Raw genomic sequence first — 15,268 nt, 5'->3', positions numbered from 1 at the left:
GATATTCTATTATTCACAGCATGATTAGCTGGAGAGAAATGCAATGAGAGCTGAAGATGTTTTGGGGAAGGTACTCTACTAAGAATGAGGGGCAATTAAGGCATTGTACGAAGTCCTTCTTGCTGAGATGAAATATTACATGCAGTTCTGGCTGTGTATTCAAGAAACATTGATTGAACATAATTGAAATTCAATTAAAGGAATACCATGATAATAAAGAGCCTTTTAAGAAAAGACAGAAATACTTCAATATCAGCATAAGAGCTGCGGCTTAAGATTAGCTAGAACAAATGTAGGACACTCCAAAAAAAAAACCTCTTGCATCTTGTAGTGAGCTCCTGGAGCTGTGAAACAATAGAATAGGGTCAGAATGGGGGACTGTTTTCACGATAAGCTTTCATCCAGTACTGGAAGGATATGTGAGGTACTGGATTTCAGGACTGAACATGGTGACTTAAAGGTTCCTTCTAGTCCTGTGTGAAATATGCTGAAACAGTAACTAAAAAACTGAGCTGAAACCACAAAGTAGCAATTATAGCTTCTGACTGTCATGAACAAGACAGATGTCTTCTGTATGTCTTCTGTAATTTTAGTCTGAAATATTTGTGTTCTGTTTAGGTATATGTTTCAGGATACTAGCTCAGATGTTGTGCCAATTCCAATGGACTTCTGAGAATCCAGATTCACTAATCAAAGTGTACCCACCTGGGTTCAAAACTTACTGTTTTCATTCTTGTTGATGAAGTGATACAGTATGTGTACATTTTGAATTTTTAATAAATGTGAAAAATGTATCTTAAAAATTATATATGTCTTAGAGCATTTTCCAATTTGCATTAATCCCTTGATGACAGTGAAGAGGTGAAATTTCACTTTTAATAAAGAACACTATCTAGTGCTATTTTAAGTAGCTGGGGGCTTTAAAGCTGTCTGTAAGTAACCTGCTTAGATGTCTTCTGTGAGATTCCATCTTTGGTTATTAACAGTATTGGGTTATGTAATTGAAAATGAAAAAATGTTATTGTGAAGACTTCTTGTGAGCATATGAGTGAAGGATATTTTTAGTCAAGTTCTTAACAATGAAAAATCTGTTTACTTTCCTGACATATTTTATCTGATATAATGCTGGGAGCACTGCTACATTCTTATCAGTCAGCATACTTAAATTAGTAACTCAATTCTTACAGAGTAAATTAATGATAATATTTTCCTTGTAAGTTAAAAATTGCACTAGCAGTAAAAAAAGTCTTTATCTTTCAGATGGCAGAAATGGGATATAATCTGCCAAATGCAGAAATTAGAATTTTGTGAAATTATTTTGGACATGATAAGAATTTTGGTGACCTTTATTTGACTTTTGCATAGTTCAGATAATGCTTGAATACAAGATTTCTTCTGTGCTATTTTTGTTTCTGATTCTTTTCCTTTATTACTGTCTAGTCTACAAGTAGCTACATTACACTTAATTTCAGTTCTCAGGGTTTTTTTTTTACCTTATCCATTTGTATTCCACCAGCATAGACATAGCTAGGATGATTGTTCTATACATTACTAGTAGAAATGACTGTTACTGAAACATGTGAAAGAAGAAATTATCTTCTAATCAAGCTGTGCCAGTAAAAGAGGAATCATCCTACAGGAAATGAAAATCAATGATTAAGAAAAAAACATTTCCCCCTCACAAAAAAAGAAAAGAAAAATAAATTATTTCACAAGTTAAAAGACTGACTAACTGGATGAGTTTTCTGTTAAAGTGCTATGTCTGAAATAAAATCAATTAATAGATTCTTGGTAATTTTACAATGTTTTATTGATGTGGGAGTTTTATTTGTGTTTTGTTCCTTACAGTTGCCGTGTGGTCACCGGTGTAAAGAGATTTGCCATTCAGGTAGCTGTCCTCTTAACTGCAGCCAGAAGGTGAAACTCCGATGTCTCTGTAAGAGACTGAAAAAGGTAAATTTACAAGTTGCAGTTTTTGAAGGATGTGTTTTCTTTGCATGTTCCTGGGCTTGTATAGATGGATGATGGGGATACTGCAGATTGGAATAGAGCCAGTTACTGTAAGAGAGCTGTAGCAACTCACATCGGCTGAAGATCTGGGCTGCTATATCAGAAGATTCCCTGGAGAATATAAAATCTTGTTAATTCTAAAATATGTTAGCTGCCTGACTTACAATAGCTTTATAATCATGCACACTTAAATTTTTGTAGTTTTGTGAGAAAAACACTCAGATGACCTGGAGTGATTTGAGAATAAAAATTACGTTTTTCTGATGATATGGGGAAAATTTACAGAAATTGGAATTAGCACAGATGTTGTGAAACCTGAACTAATGTAATTAATTAAGGTTCCATGCAAACCTAAAAGCAAGTATGGGCATCAGCATCCTTAGCTTCTAACACAGATACGGACAAAGTAATATAACAAGTTTACTATAGCTATACACTATTATGAGGGGAACAACAGAAATCCATATGAAGTCTTGACAAATAATAATGTCTTAATGGAAAAAAAGCCCCATGATCTGTCTTAATTAAAAGGTGTTTAAATTACTTTTCTGGACTCAGTTAACTTCTGAACCTTCCAGCAGTTCCCCAGAGTCCCCAGCTTCTCCAAAATATCTTGTGCATCCAAGAAGTTTTGCAGGTGGGAAACAAAGCAGAAGAAAAGATGACATATATAGAACAAGTGCGTAAAATTGATCAGCCCCTGCTTACAGATAACCACTTTGTTTTGTTTTATTTTTAATTTCTTCAATACTAGGAGAACAGGAGAAAGTATGATTGAGAATTACTTAATATCCCCACCCTGTGACCAGACATTGTCCTGTAATCTAAGCCAGTTAAGATAATGTAGATGAAATTACTGAGACTCTGAATACAAGCTCTTTCTACCAGAGGTTCAAAAGGTTATCTTACTTGTCTAAGGCAAACAGATGAGTTAAGAGGAGAAAAATTAAACTGGACTTGATTGATTTATTCTTCCTTTCAGCTTAGTTTGTTAGAAAGAAGGAAAAAAAAAATGGCAGTTTAATACATAATTACAGGTTGAAATAACATTCAGTCACTATCTTTATTTTATATGTAAAACCAATATTTTACAGAATGAGTTTTATTATTTTCATAAAGCAGTTGACAACTAAAACCTTATATAGAGAAATTATAAAAGACAAATTATACTTAACAGGAAGTACAGTGCAGCAAGATACAAGAAGACCAGGTTTCACTGGAATGCGATGCATTATGCAAGGAAATGAAGCGGAAAGCCAATGAGGTAATGTATCCATTGTTGCTATAATTTCTTCTAAGAGCTTCAAGAAAAGTAGAAAAAAACCACATTATTTTTCAAGGCAGTATCTGCAGAAATGCAACATAAGTGGATGTGCTGTTCAGTAGTAGCTGTTTTTTCAGACTTGAATTTATGAATGATATCAATTGACTCAAATACTATTTTATAACTGTATTATGTAATTTTCCTTTTTTTTTTCTTTAAATTGGTTGGAACTGATTCTTTCCTCTTTCACTGAGAAAAAGTGATGAGCAGTGATGATAAATTTCAGTCATTAGTGCTGTAAGACTAGAATCAGACTGCTTCACAGCGCACTGTAAGATCTGTCTTTCCAGTGAAGGTTTTGCAGCTATCAGTTGCTCAGTTTGTCCAGTGTGGAGTATAATCCTGCCACATAGTATTAGGTACCCTATGATGGAAGAATTGAGACTTTCCAGCAACTTTAGAATACTACTTAGGCTGCTGTTAACATGACTTCTCCCCTAGCTCAGCTGTTTTATGAAGTAAAGAATTTGCTGTGTGCTGTCACACAGAGAGTCAGGATATGATCCTTTAATAAAAATATACACAAAAAGAATTGGTTCATAAGTTGCTTGGGTTTTATCAGGTAAATATTAGATGTGATAAATGTACAACCCAAGAACTTAATGGGTAAAGCTGACAAGTCAACTTCTGCTCAGATTTTCAGGATTGATTGACAAGTTGTAACAAGTACCACACTGACCATATCCTGCAACTTTGCAAGCAGGTTGAATGCTAAAACTCTTGGGATATGCCTTTAGGGAATCCCAAGCGTAGCAAACAGTTCCAGTAAGAATGTGAAGGTAAGTCCATAGTATATGGACTCCCTCCCTAAAGCAAGGTGAACTCACAGTAAGACTGCATCAGCTGAGACCCAGCAGCATGTCTCAGTGTGGTGCAGTGTCAGTGCTTCTCTGACTAGAGCAGATACTACTACCAATTTCTTGCCCTGATGTTGTAATCCTCAGGGAGAAATGGTCTAATGCAGTGAGCAAATGGCTACAAGTTTCTTCTGTAAGCAATGCCACAGACATACTGGATGGCACAACCTAGCTGTGTGTACCTCCTTCTCAGAAGAATGTGTATTTACTTGCTTTGGGATTTTTATAGAAAGTGATAAAAATTTTATTTAAATTCTTTATAGGCACCCTTTTGTAGCCTGTGTTGACTTACTGTGGAAATGGCATACTAGAATTGTCGTCTCCTATTATAGGCACTTGATGAAAGTGTTTTATTTATGTCTATTACTGTTTAATGTGTCCAGACTAGAAAAAACTTGCTGAAAACTGCAGACATTTACAAAGATAAATTAGTTTACACATTTGCAAAACACCCATTAATTTCTAAAACCAAAGTGCGTTAATTCTTAATGAAGCTTTTCATGTCTGGCACTTAGTGAGTAAGCACTTCTTACTCACTAGGTACCTAGAAATTGAATGTGCCTTTTACTGTACATTTTACTAAAGAAATAGTCCTAGAAATGTTTCTCCATAGTGTGATTATAATAGTTAGGGTTCACTTTATCTGTGTACATTATACCTATGTAAACAAATTTGACCACACCAGTGTAAAAAGAAGCTTTTTCTGTTACTCTTTTCCACATTTGAAGGTCATTTTTTCTTTTGTAGCTGAAGTTTTGCCATTAGATGGCAGTGAAAAATGAGGGGGCTCATTGTGTAGGCTTTTGCACACCAGACTTTCAGATTTCAGATGTGCATGGCTGGCAAGGTCCTTTACTCACATTTCTGAAGAAACTGCCATTATATCTAGATTAATGATATTCTCAATAGTGCTTTTTATTTGATACAAAGTTTAGTAATTTAAAAATTTTTCTGAAAACCTTCAAATAGGACTGTGCTTTTGGCCCTGCCTGCAGTGCCTGCTGTTTGAGCTGAAGCATGAGCTAGTGTGATTTCTCCTTAGTCATAAAAAGATCTTGAATTGGAAATTATTTGTAACCAATTCTACGTGTGCAAACAGTGTTCAGTAAAGTATTTTCATTGTTTGTATGCAAATCATCCAGCTACTAGGATCAAGGTTTATTTAATTTCAAGATATTTATAGGTTTTTACATTTAACTTTTCTAAGTTAGTGATTCAGTGACTGCAATGCTAAAAGCCTAAAAAAGGTATAAAAAGAGGAGATATTTAAATTTCTCCCATATACTCTTTCTCTGGGAACTTAAGAGGGTGAGAGGGTGTCTTTTCTGTCTAATGACCTTTGATGGATTTATCTTCTATTAGTATGCCTGGTTGTTTTTCAGGTTATGTCAGCTTTTGGCAACTACAAATGTCCTGTAGCACTGAAATTCTAGATTTAGCCAAATACTGTGTGGGAGTAGAATACTTTCCTCTGTTGTGAGCCAACCCCCTGGTAAATTCATTTTATGCCTTTGCATTATGAGAAGTAATTATTGATGTTTTATCCCTGTTTGGCATCTGCATACTCTCTAGGATTTGGTGACCTGTTAGTCACCTGATGAATCCTAGTTATGCATCTCTTCAGATGGAAGCCACTCCATCCTGTTGTCTGTTGTATATGTTCAGATTTCATATTTATTTATTATTATAGCGCCAAAATTGAATGCAGATGCTAAGATTCAAGTGTGTGGCATCTTTACATATTGACAATTTTTTCTGCACCATTTTTTTCTTAATACTTTGTAGCATTTAATTTGCTTTCTGGAACACTGCAAAATATTTTTATAGAATTGCAACTCCTATGACTACTTTTCATATGACTTCTGGATGGTGGAGCTCACATGATGGAAAGTTTGCAGACTTTTGCTGAGAACCATTCTATAGGAGTAATATGACTCCTTAAGAAAATAGGTTTAGCTGCTGTTTACAACAATTTATTATAACTTTGTGTGTCTGGACAGATAAAAGAAGCAGAAGCCAAAGCTGCTCTTGAAGAGGAGAAGCGAAGACAGCAGGTATTAGCCTTTCTTCTTCCTCATCCACATCATCCTCACCTTGTTCTTGTTACTAAATAATGTAATTTACATGCAATTATAGATGTTTAGTTTTTAATGTGATATGCACAGACATTCCTGTCTGCTGTTAGCATACTCTGTGTGTTGTAAATTATTTACAATGGTTGAAGCCACATTTCCCCAAACTGTTCATAATTTTGAACAAAATGGTAACTTTGTATTACTATAACTTTGCATAATGTAATTTATTTTTAAAATACTAAGTATGCTTTATTTTAATCAAACACTTTACATAGTATGAATGCCACAGGATACTGAATAGCCTCTGCAAGATTTAAATGTTGGGTGAAGCTCCCTTCTCCCTCCTATCGTGGAAGAACAAGGACAGCTAGATGAGTCTTTGTCCTTCAAGGTCTCTGGGGTGGGGAGGAAACATATATTTACTGTAATTCCTGTTGGTGGTAAGGATATGTGGTTGGCATTGTATTTCACAAAGCTGCTGTGCCAGCTGCCTGGAGGTGCTGATACTAATCATATTAAGGCAAACACTGCAAGTTCAGTTGGTGGTGATGGCTAGGTCAGGTTTGTCATCTGGATTCTGCATACCTTCCAGGCAGTTCATGCATGTGTGCCTGTGCCTGGGTGAGCATTTGACACCAAATCATATTCCATGTCCAGTGTGTGCTTTCTGACACCTTTTACTCAATTGTCACAGCATCTATGTATTTAGCTGACACTTGTGTTTTCACCTGCATGTCACACTGTTTTTATCAGGGATCAGCGGCTTGCTCCCTTCTTGGAAGGGGACAAGGAAGGCAAGTTAGCAGCTTACAGAACAGATCCACTTGTGCCATTTCACCAATCTCTTTAAGATAAAACAGTTTCTCTGTGGGTTGCAACTTCTGTTACACACACTTTGTAAGTTTTCTAAGCAATTAATGAAAATGTTACATCTAAAATGCTCTGCAAGACGTGTTTCTGTTTGGCAGAGGGGAACCTTGTCTGCTCATCCTGCAAGAAAAGCATGGTTATGCATCTATTGTCCAGAGCACCAGGCATTGTTTTGTGAACACCCTGCAATGTTTATTGCAATATTCGTATCTCATGATACCAGTATCATAAAGTCACCCCAGGACAGCTGTCTACAGTAGTGAGCACATATTCCCCCATATAACTCCTAGACAGTTCATCTAATTCTTGTTCTCTAAGCTGACCCTAGAAATGTTACTTCTGGTATATAGGTCAGGAAGTGTAATTTACATACAGATGTCTGAAACAAATTGGGCCGAGGAAATCTGTAGGTGTTGGTTCTACAAGCTAAGTACTGAAATGTGCTGATGGGCATTTAAACTTGTAAAGAACACGCTTAACAGTCCCAGAGCTAGGAAGCCAAAGTTGCTGATGTTTGTCTTGCACTGTTCTCATGCATTCCAGAAGGCATCCCACCCAAGCATTAATTATTCTGCCCAAATCAATTTATAGTCCCTCTAGTCAAGTCTCAGTAAGGAGGCTCCTCTATATCAATAGCAGATTTACTCTACCAACATAGTGTGCTGGATTTTGGGTGGGTTCTTCAGTAGTGATTGTTTCTTTCTGGAGTCACACCACCATTGCTTTCTACTTGTACATTCTCTGAAGTCTTGCAGTTCCAGCCCTACAGTAGCAACTTCATGCAATATATGGCAACTGCTCCTACATATGTGTTTTGTGATGGATACAACTTAAGGGGTAGAAAATTCCACCTTATACATAATGAACCCTATTGAAAGGTTAATTAAGAGTTGATAGTTAATTATTGCATTAGGAAACAGTAGGTACAAAAACAGCAAAAAAAAAAAAAAAAGCACAAAGCAAACTGTAAAAAAAATTGGACAGCTGTAACTAATAAATAGGCTCTAGAGCTGCATACAAGTACTAACCTCAATTACTGCAGCCTTTTTATGTAACATTGTTTCCCATCCAGTTAGAACTCATAATCTGCTATCTGTTGATGGAAATTGGAGGACATGACTATCCTAGGATGTCGGGTCACATTAAGAGTGTATTTTTGAGTGTACTCCCTTCTGACAAAAGTTTGCATCTTGTACTACCTCCCTCAATATCATTAGCACATTTTTGTAGAGACTGTTCATTTATTAGTCACAGTTCCTTAAATCTATTTTGATTAATACTTCATTAAATGTTTTATATACAAATTAGTTAGTGCTCTAGTAAGTCTGTGCATTTATATTTTGGTATTCACTATATTTGGGAGCAGGTTTTGCTAATACCATTTACAGATGGAATCACTTGTTTCTTAGTGGAAGAGATGGCTTGGCTAGCCTTCTTGTCATGGCCCTAGCAGCCAAACTTTCCCTCTGCTTCTAATTCAGAGACACCCTGTGAGGCCAGGGTTTTCCCAATTGCTAGAGGTGGAAAAAGATCAACACTTTGATTATTTAACAACTCAGACCAATCTCTCTCTGTCCCACTCCATTGTAAAAGATTTGGTTAAACTTTCAAGCTAACTGTTTAGAGTTTCAGTACTGGAAGCTAAGGTCTTGAATCTGAAGTGTAATTCACTGAGTTGTATGAAAGGTTTTGTTTGCCTTTTTTAATGTACAAAGAAAAAATTTTAACAGATCCTTAGAAGTTTAAAAAGTCAAGTGTTCCCCTCCCCTATTAATAAAAATATATCCACACTTTCAGAAAATACACTTTATCATTGTTACTTGCATTCCTTTAGCTACATTTTCCAATGGGAAGGCTACTCCTTTCAGTGCAGGAAGAATATAGTGAATAACACATGAAAGAACAAAATCCAGTGCCTGAACAACACTGAACTAGATGTTTTGAGTATAATAATAGTTTAAATAAACACATTTCATTTTACTTCTATTATGTTTATATACAAAGAAGATAGATTCTTATCTAAATAAAAACCCTAAGCTTGTTTTGAAGAATTAAGTTTGTTTGAAGACTCAGAGATCATTCAGGAACTGTCACTTCAGGAATGTGACAGTTACGCAAAATCTGTAGGTAACTTTTCAAGAGTAGTAATGCCTTCTCTCTCATATTCTGTGCCTACAAATCTTTTTTCATTCTGTATTTTGGCTTTTAAAATTGTGTATTTATTTTTAGACAGGTTTTTGTAGAGTTCACTAGGAAAACGATTCAATAGCTATTACATAATTTTGTTTGAGCACTTTAATTATGGCAATTCATAGAGCCTTCTGCTTTTAAAATGTACTGATCACAAGTGTATAGTAACTGTAGAAGCCCCAAATTTTTCTTAAGTGTCTGTCTAAAATGAAATACTGCCATATTGTCTATTAAACCATAAAAACTCTGCCCTTGCCTCCAGAGTTTGAAAAACCGTTCCATTGAAATACTTGCTTTTCTAAGGGAGGATTTGCTAGTTAAGAGTAATCTTGTTTCAAAATAAGCTGTGACTTCGTCTGAACTCTTCTCCCATATCATCAGAGAAGTGCCAGCAATTTCTGCCTTTATTAGGTACAAAGGAATAGACATCAAAATAGGTTCCTTTTTCCTGCTAACAGTGGTAACTGGCACAGGAAGGGAAGAACTGCTTTGTGAAACTCTGACAAATATTTGCTGTCAGTGGAGGAAGACCAGACATCAGGCAACCTTGAGTTCTGAGGGAAAATTTTATTTACTGAACTACTACTCTGTCCATTTCCCAAAACAGTCTTTTTCTTGTGTTTTTTAGTGCACCTAGTGTATTGTATTAGTCCCTCTTCCTGGCAGTTCTGCAGTTGTAGTCACATAGATTTATTTCCTCTCATGGTCCGGCTTTGTCTCTGTTCACTGTCCGTGATTCCTCTGCTTCAGCTCAGTCTTGTGCCTTTTGCCCAGCCAGTCCTGGCTTGCTGTGCTCTGCTACTCCCATCTCTTTTCCCTTTCACTCCATCTGGTTTCTCTGCTCCCTAGCGCCTTGTCCTGTGTTTTCTCTAGTAGCTAACAACTTGACCAAAACTCCAGGTAATCATCAGACCTTTTCTGATTTTAGTCTGGCTCAGGTCTTTAGAGCATCTCTTCTAATTTTCTTAGCAATTAGATGCCTTCTCATTGGAGCCTCATCTTTGTCTTCACTCTGCTCTAGGCTACCTAGTTTGAGTTTTATTTCAGCTTTGTACACTCAAATTTGAGTCTTTTCTGTATTCTCTTGATGGTCTTTTAAAAAAATATGAAGGGGGACGAGGAACAGGGATCAGGGATCCTATTGCTTATTCCAGACAAGACCCTGAAAATGCCATTCTTTGTCATAAGCCTGACATTCTTACTTTTGCAATTGTTTTGCTCGATTTTTGGGCCTGTAGGCATATGCTTCCTATTGGAGGATATTATATACCTCTTACAGTCATATGAGTGATTAAATGTTCCAATTATAACACTTAATAAATGGAATATTTTTGTGCATATCTAAGATTATTGCAATTAATATAAAATTTATTGGGCATGCAAATAGAAAGAATTGAGGGAAATAGCACAGATTTTTAGTTACTTATGTTCTCATTAATTTATTTTTGGCAGAGTGCATCTTTATTATTAGGGGATGTCTTTGAAGATTTCAGCCCATGCCCTTACAGGAGTTTGTAAAATAGCTTAAAATGCAAGTGTGTTTTATAATAGGAAAAAAAATTAAATTTAACATTTCGTGGAAATAACAATCTTATTTTAGCTTAATGTATTCAGCCTGAGTTAAAAAACTGAGCATGCAAAGCTTCAGCTGGCTACATTTTTGGCAATGTTTTTATAGGAAGCTAAACAACAGTTTAGTACTTGAAAGCAACATGCTTTGTACCTGTGGGATGTTGTGCTACCATCTCATCTCTGAGACGTCTAACTTCCATTGGCTGACAGTTACTTCTATGATATGTTATTTGGTAATGTTACTTAAAACATTCACATTTCCTTGTTCTTAATTCTGAAACAAATGTCAATTGCTTGTGGTTCTCTTTATTTAGGCTGAACTGGAAGCTTTTGAAAACAGATTAAAAGGGCGAAGGAAGAATAAGAGAAGAAAGGATGAGGTAGAAGTTGAACAATCATCGTGGCAAAAGTACAAGAACCTCATTATGCTGCCAGTGTTCGGAGTTGCTGTTGTGATGGTTGCTTGGCTCATGGTCTACAATGACTGAAAACAACTCAATATTTAATATACCTCAGTTGGACTTTAGGTAGCTATTATTCCTAGAATGTTAGTCTGTGTGTAACACAACTTAATAAGCATAGATTTGTATGTATACTATTTGCTAAGAAAAATGCAGAGGAGGAAAGAAATGTCACCTTTTGTGTTATTACATAACAAAACTGAACTCAGACACTGAAACTAATAGTAGATTCTGGTCTACGCTGAAGTGTTGATAGTTTGACTGAGATTTGTTAATTCTTCTATTAGTAATGTTATGTTTCCTTGTCTCCATTTCATAATACTAGGAATAGCTTAGTATAAAATGCTTTATTGAATATATGTTTCCTGTAAAATCAGCTTAGTGGTTTATTGAAGGTTAGTGTTCTTAATGCTAATCTTTGTTGTATCATATGATAATTTCTGTGCTTCATGCCAGTTTTAATTATGACAGCTAACAGGGAACCTTGGGTCACTTAGGTTTGAATATTCTGGAGCCTTGTTCAGAACTTTGTTCAGATAAAGGAAATGTGAGCTGTCTTTCAATTTAGCTATATCACAGACAAAACAGTGTCCCCCTCCCCTTACAAACTGTGGGGTTTGTTTTTTCATTGTTTCACTCCACCCCTTCCAACCCTTGTTTCCTCAAAATCGAAGTAACTGAAAAATTCCATTAGTTGACAGATACACATGCTGAACATGGATGTGAAGATTCAAGGCACAGGGGTGCATTGTCACTGTTGCCCCAATTGCCAGAAGCAGCAAAACAATTTGAAATTAAGAATATCAATTGACTGTTCATATGGATAAATGTCAGAGTTGGATATTTGCATAGGTGTGCAAAATTGTAATTGTATAGTGTAACAATCCAGTTATATGATGTTCTAAAGCCATCTGGATGGTGCTTGGTAGTCACATTTGTTGGAGGTTAATTTTTCACAAATGGGCTGGGACTGCTGGGTGATGCATCACAAACTTTATTCAGGCACCAGTTTCAGCTATGAGCACAGGAGATGGCACAAGCTCACGTCTGCCACGAGCAGCCCAAGATCTCTTTGTTACAGAACACAAACAAAACAAAAGTTTTTTGGCCAATAGCATATTGCTAAAGTTTACAGGCAATTGTTCTAGCCAATCACTAAAAGCACACATACACCTACTTCAGACAGTGCTTGCTTGTTTGATTTCTATTAGCAATACATAATACTATGTCATTAAGCTTAAAATTTTCTGCTATCTTGGGAAGCATATTTTTCTGCAGCCTTAAGATCTATCTTAGCCGAGCCTGAAAACTCCACTAATGTTTCATGTCCTTGGATATTGTATTAATGTATCTTTACTTTCAGGCTTTGCAGCTAGCTCTAAGTTCTCTGCTTTTACTTTTCTGAAGCCTGTTTTCACAGTTTCTGAAAGTCTTCTTGCTTTTCCCACAACAATTAAACCATCTAGTTAAACTTCTAAATGCTTAAGTATTTTCTTACAGACAGTTTTTGAATATTGTACTTTAGATTATCAGTATTGGTTGGTAGAACTGGAAATTTTTTATCTGGCTTCAGGATTGTCAAAGAAGGTATGTAGTCTCAGCTGAGAGATTGCAAGTTAAATTCAGGAATGGGAAAATAAAAAAACTGAATTTTTAAAGCTCTGCTAGAAACCTTTTGCTGATACTTGAGCATTGCAGATTACTGCAAAATGATTAGAAGCTCTGGCAAAAAAATGGGGTGCATAGCCAATGGGTATTAGTATTATGCCCTTGTAATTCAGGCATATAATTTCATCACAAATCCTGCACAAATCCTGGAACCATTTGTATGAGTTAGTAGAAAACATTGCAGTTTGCTTGAAAGCTCCTCTGGTTGATTTTGACTTACTTGTAAAAGGACCCACTATTAATTTGAACAGATATCCAATTGTAATTCTGATTCAGCAGCATGAAAATAAATAGAAAAGCTGCAAAAAGACAGAAGCTGGTGATTACATAAATTAAGAAAACTGGAATAAAATCAGTTCCTTTTCAATTTTTTACAGAAGTTTGGTGAATGAGGAGAAAAGTGAGGAAAACTTGGCAGTGTTTATCATGGATTGTTTCCATTTTATAGCACTTTCTTTTTAAATTGACATTTCAGAGATGCATATCAATTATGTGTCAGACTATTAGTAGATGAAGTTGTAGAATTAATTGAAATTACACTATGCAAAGTTGCATCTCAATTGAATTTTTTATTTTCTAGTATAAAAAGTAAACAATGTTTCATATTGTTGCTTTAACTTTTTTTTCTATCATATTAATGGCTGGAAGATAATTCCATGTATAAGTATGTTTTCTTTAACAGAGTGAGGTGATGCTATTGTGTGACTGCATATGTCTTCTGTTACCTAGGGGAAAAGGAGAGATATTTTTGTTCAGGTAAGTAAAATGTGATGGGTTATCCAAAAGTACAGAAAGAAACCTTTCTGGCTGAAATATGGAAATCAACATGAATGAGAGCATTGTGGAAACAGCTGTTATCTTGCATGACTATCACTAATTTTTATATTTACTGCTAGCTTTAAAATAAGTACCATGGAAAGTTTATACTTGCTTCTACAGCAAAGATAAGAAACCTCTCTCTAACAAGTTATACTAATTGACTGCACTTGTTATGTGTTTGAAGAAGTTCTTTGTATTCTTTTCTGCATATTTGCGGGAAATACTGGAGAGGAAAAGGCTTCTCATTGATCAACTTCATTAAAGATTGCCATGCTTTTTTACTATACAAATTCATTCTGTTCATACAAAGGTATGTGTGAGTGGGCATATTCCCTTTCTTGAAGGATTTGTATCTCTTCTGAACCTTGCATATGCAAGGCATACCTATTTTTGAAATTTTATTCAAAATAGTTCTGTATATCTTATCCAACCATCTGAGTCATTTGCACTCTGTTGGTCTGCCTACTGAACTAGATATTTATTTCTTGGCATAAAAAAGTGTGGGGGCTCAAGCAATCTGCAGCTTAATAAATCAGTAGGTTTTTGTTTGTTTCTTTAAAATACCTTTATTGTTAATATTTTGCCTTTCTTTGGTTGGAGCTGCATGTTGTCAACAACCTTTGAAATAAAAGGTACAGATAAAATCACCTTTTATTCAATGTTAATGTAAGATGGTAATTTTAGAAAAGAAATTTTGAACTGAAGGTAGGATTTGGTAGCAATTTGTATGTAATGTACTGTTACATAATGTAATGAGCAAATATTTGGAATGGTAACAGCTTACAAAAAATGCATATTAACGCTAAAACAAATTATGTAATCTGACCTGCTGTTGAAGGGAAATTACAGCAATAGAAGCCTGATTATGATTTAACATGAAGAATATCTAGCTATGTGTAAAATGAAAAAAACCTGGGGCTTTTCCTGATTCTGGATCCATTGTGGTGAAAATGTATCCTTCCACTGAGCTAAGGTTCTTACAGCTGGTTGGTATGTTTGGGATTCGAAACTCCTAGGGCAGGTTTTTTCCCTGTAACAATATCAAATCCATTGTGTATGTTAATTTAATGTAAAAACCAAGTCAGACAATAAATGTATCAAAAACAACTTGAAAAATTGCTTATTCTCAAGGACTGGTGTAGTGAAGCAGCAAACTTCCCAGGTAATAATGACTGACATACTGCAGCCCAAGTTTTAGGTATGCTTTTTTGCCTTCTCTGGCAGTGATAGTTCTTACTTCTCAGATTAATGCTGCAATTATGTAATTGTGTTCCTTCATGTTACTGCTCTGACAAAATTGTGAGAATGGGTTGGGGAAGTGGATTAACATGAAATAAATAGGAATGGACTTACTAGATTTTTTTGGCCTCACAGGGAGAAATATATCTGATTTAGACATTTGTGGTGACCTTAACTACTAGA

At 35.5% G+C, this 15,268-nt stretch overlaps 1 protein-coding gene across 1 annotated transcript in view; it reads left to right on the top strand.

The window, feature by feature from the left end:
* The window catches only part of NFXL1 (nuclear transcription factor, X-box binding like 1), a 46,486-nt gene extending 31,524 nt beyond the window's left edge, over window positions 1-14,962 (top strand). The window contains exons 19-22 of the mRNA XM_086890424.1: window positions 1,849-1,953; window positions 3,188-3,274; window positions 6,192-6,245; window positions 11,213-14,962. Of these exons, the coding sequence (XP_086746550.1) occupies window positions 1,849-1,953; window positions 3,188-3,274; window positions 6,192-6,245; window positions 11,213-11,386 (420 nt within the window). The 3' untranslated portion in view covers window positions 11,387-14,962. The remainder of the gene's footprint in view (window positions 1-1,848; window positions 1,954-3,187; window positions 3,275-6,191; window positions 6,246-11,212) is intronic.
* The last annotated feature ends 306 nt before the right edge of the window (window positions 14,963-15,268 follow it).

This window comes from Cyanistes caeruleus, chromosome 5 (genome assembly GCF_971803275.1).
Source record: "Cyanistes caeruleus chromosome 5, bCyaCae1.hap1.1, whole genome shotgun sequence".
NCBI lineage: Eukaryota > Metazoa > Chordata > Aves > Passeriformes > Paridae > Cyanistes > Cyanistes caeruleus.
This window is presented reverse-complemented; position numbering and strand designations above follow the sequence as displayed.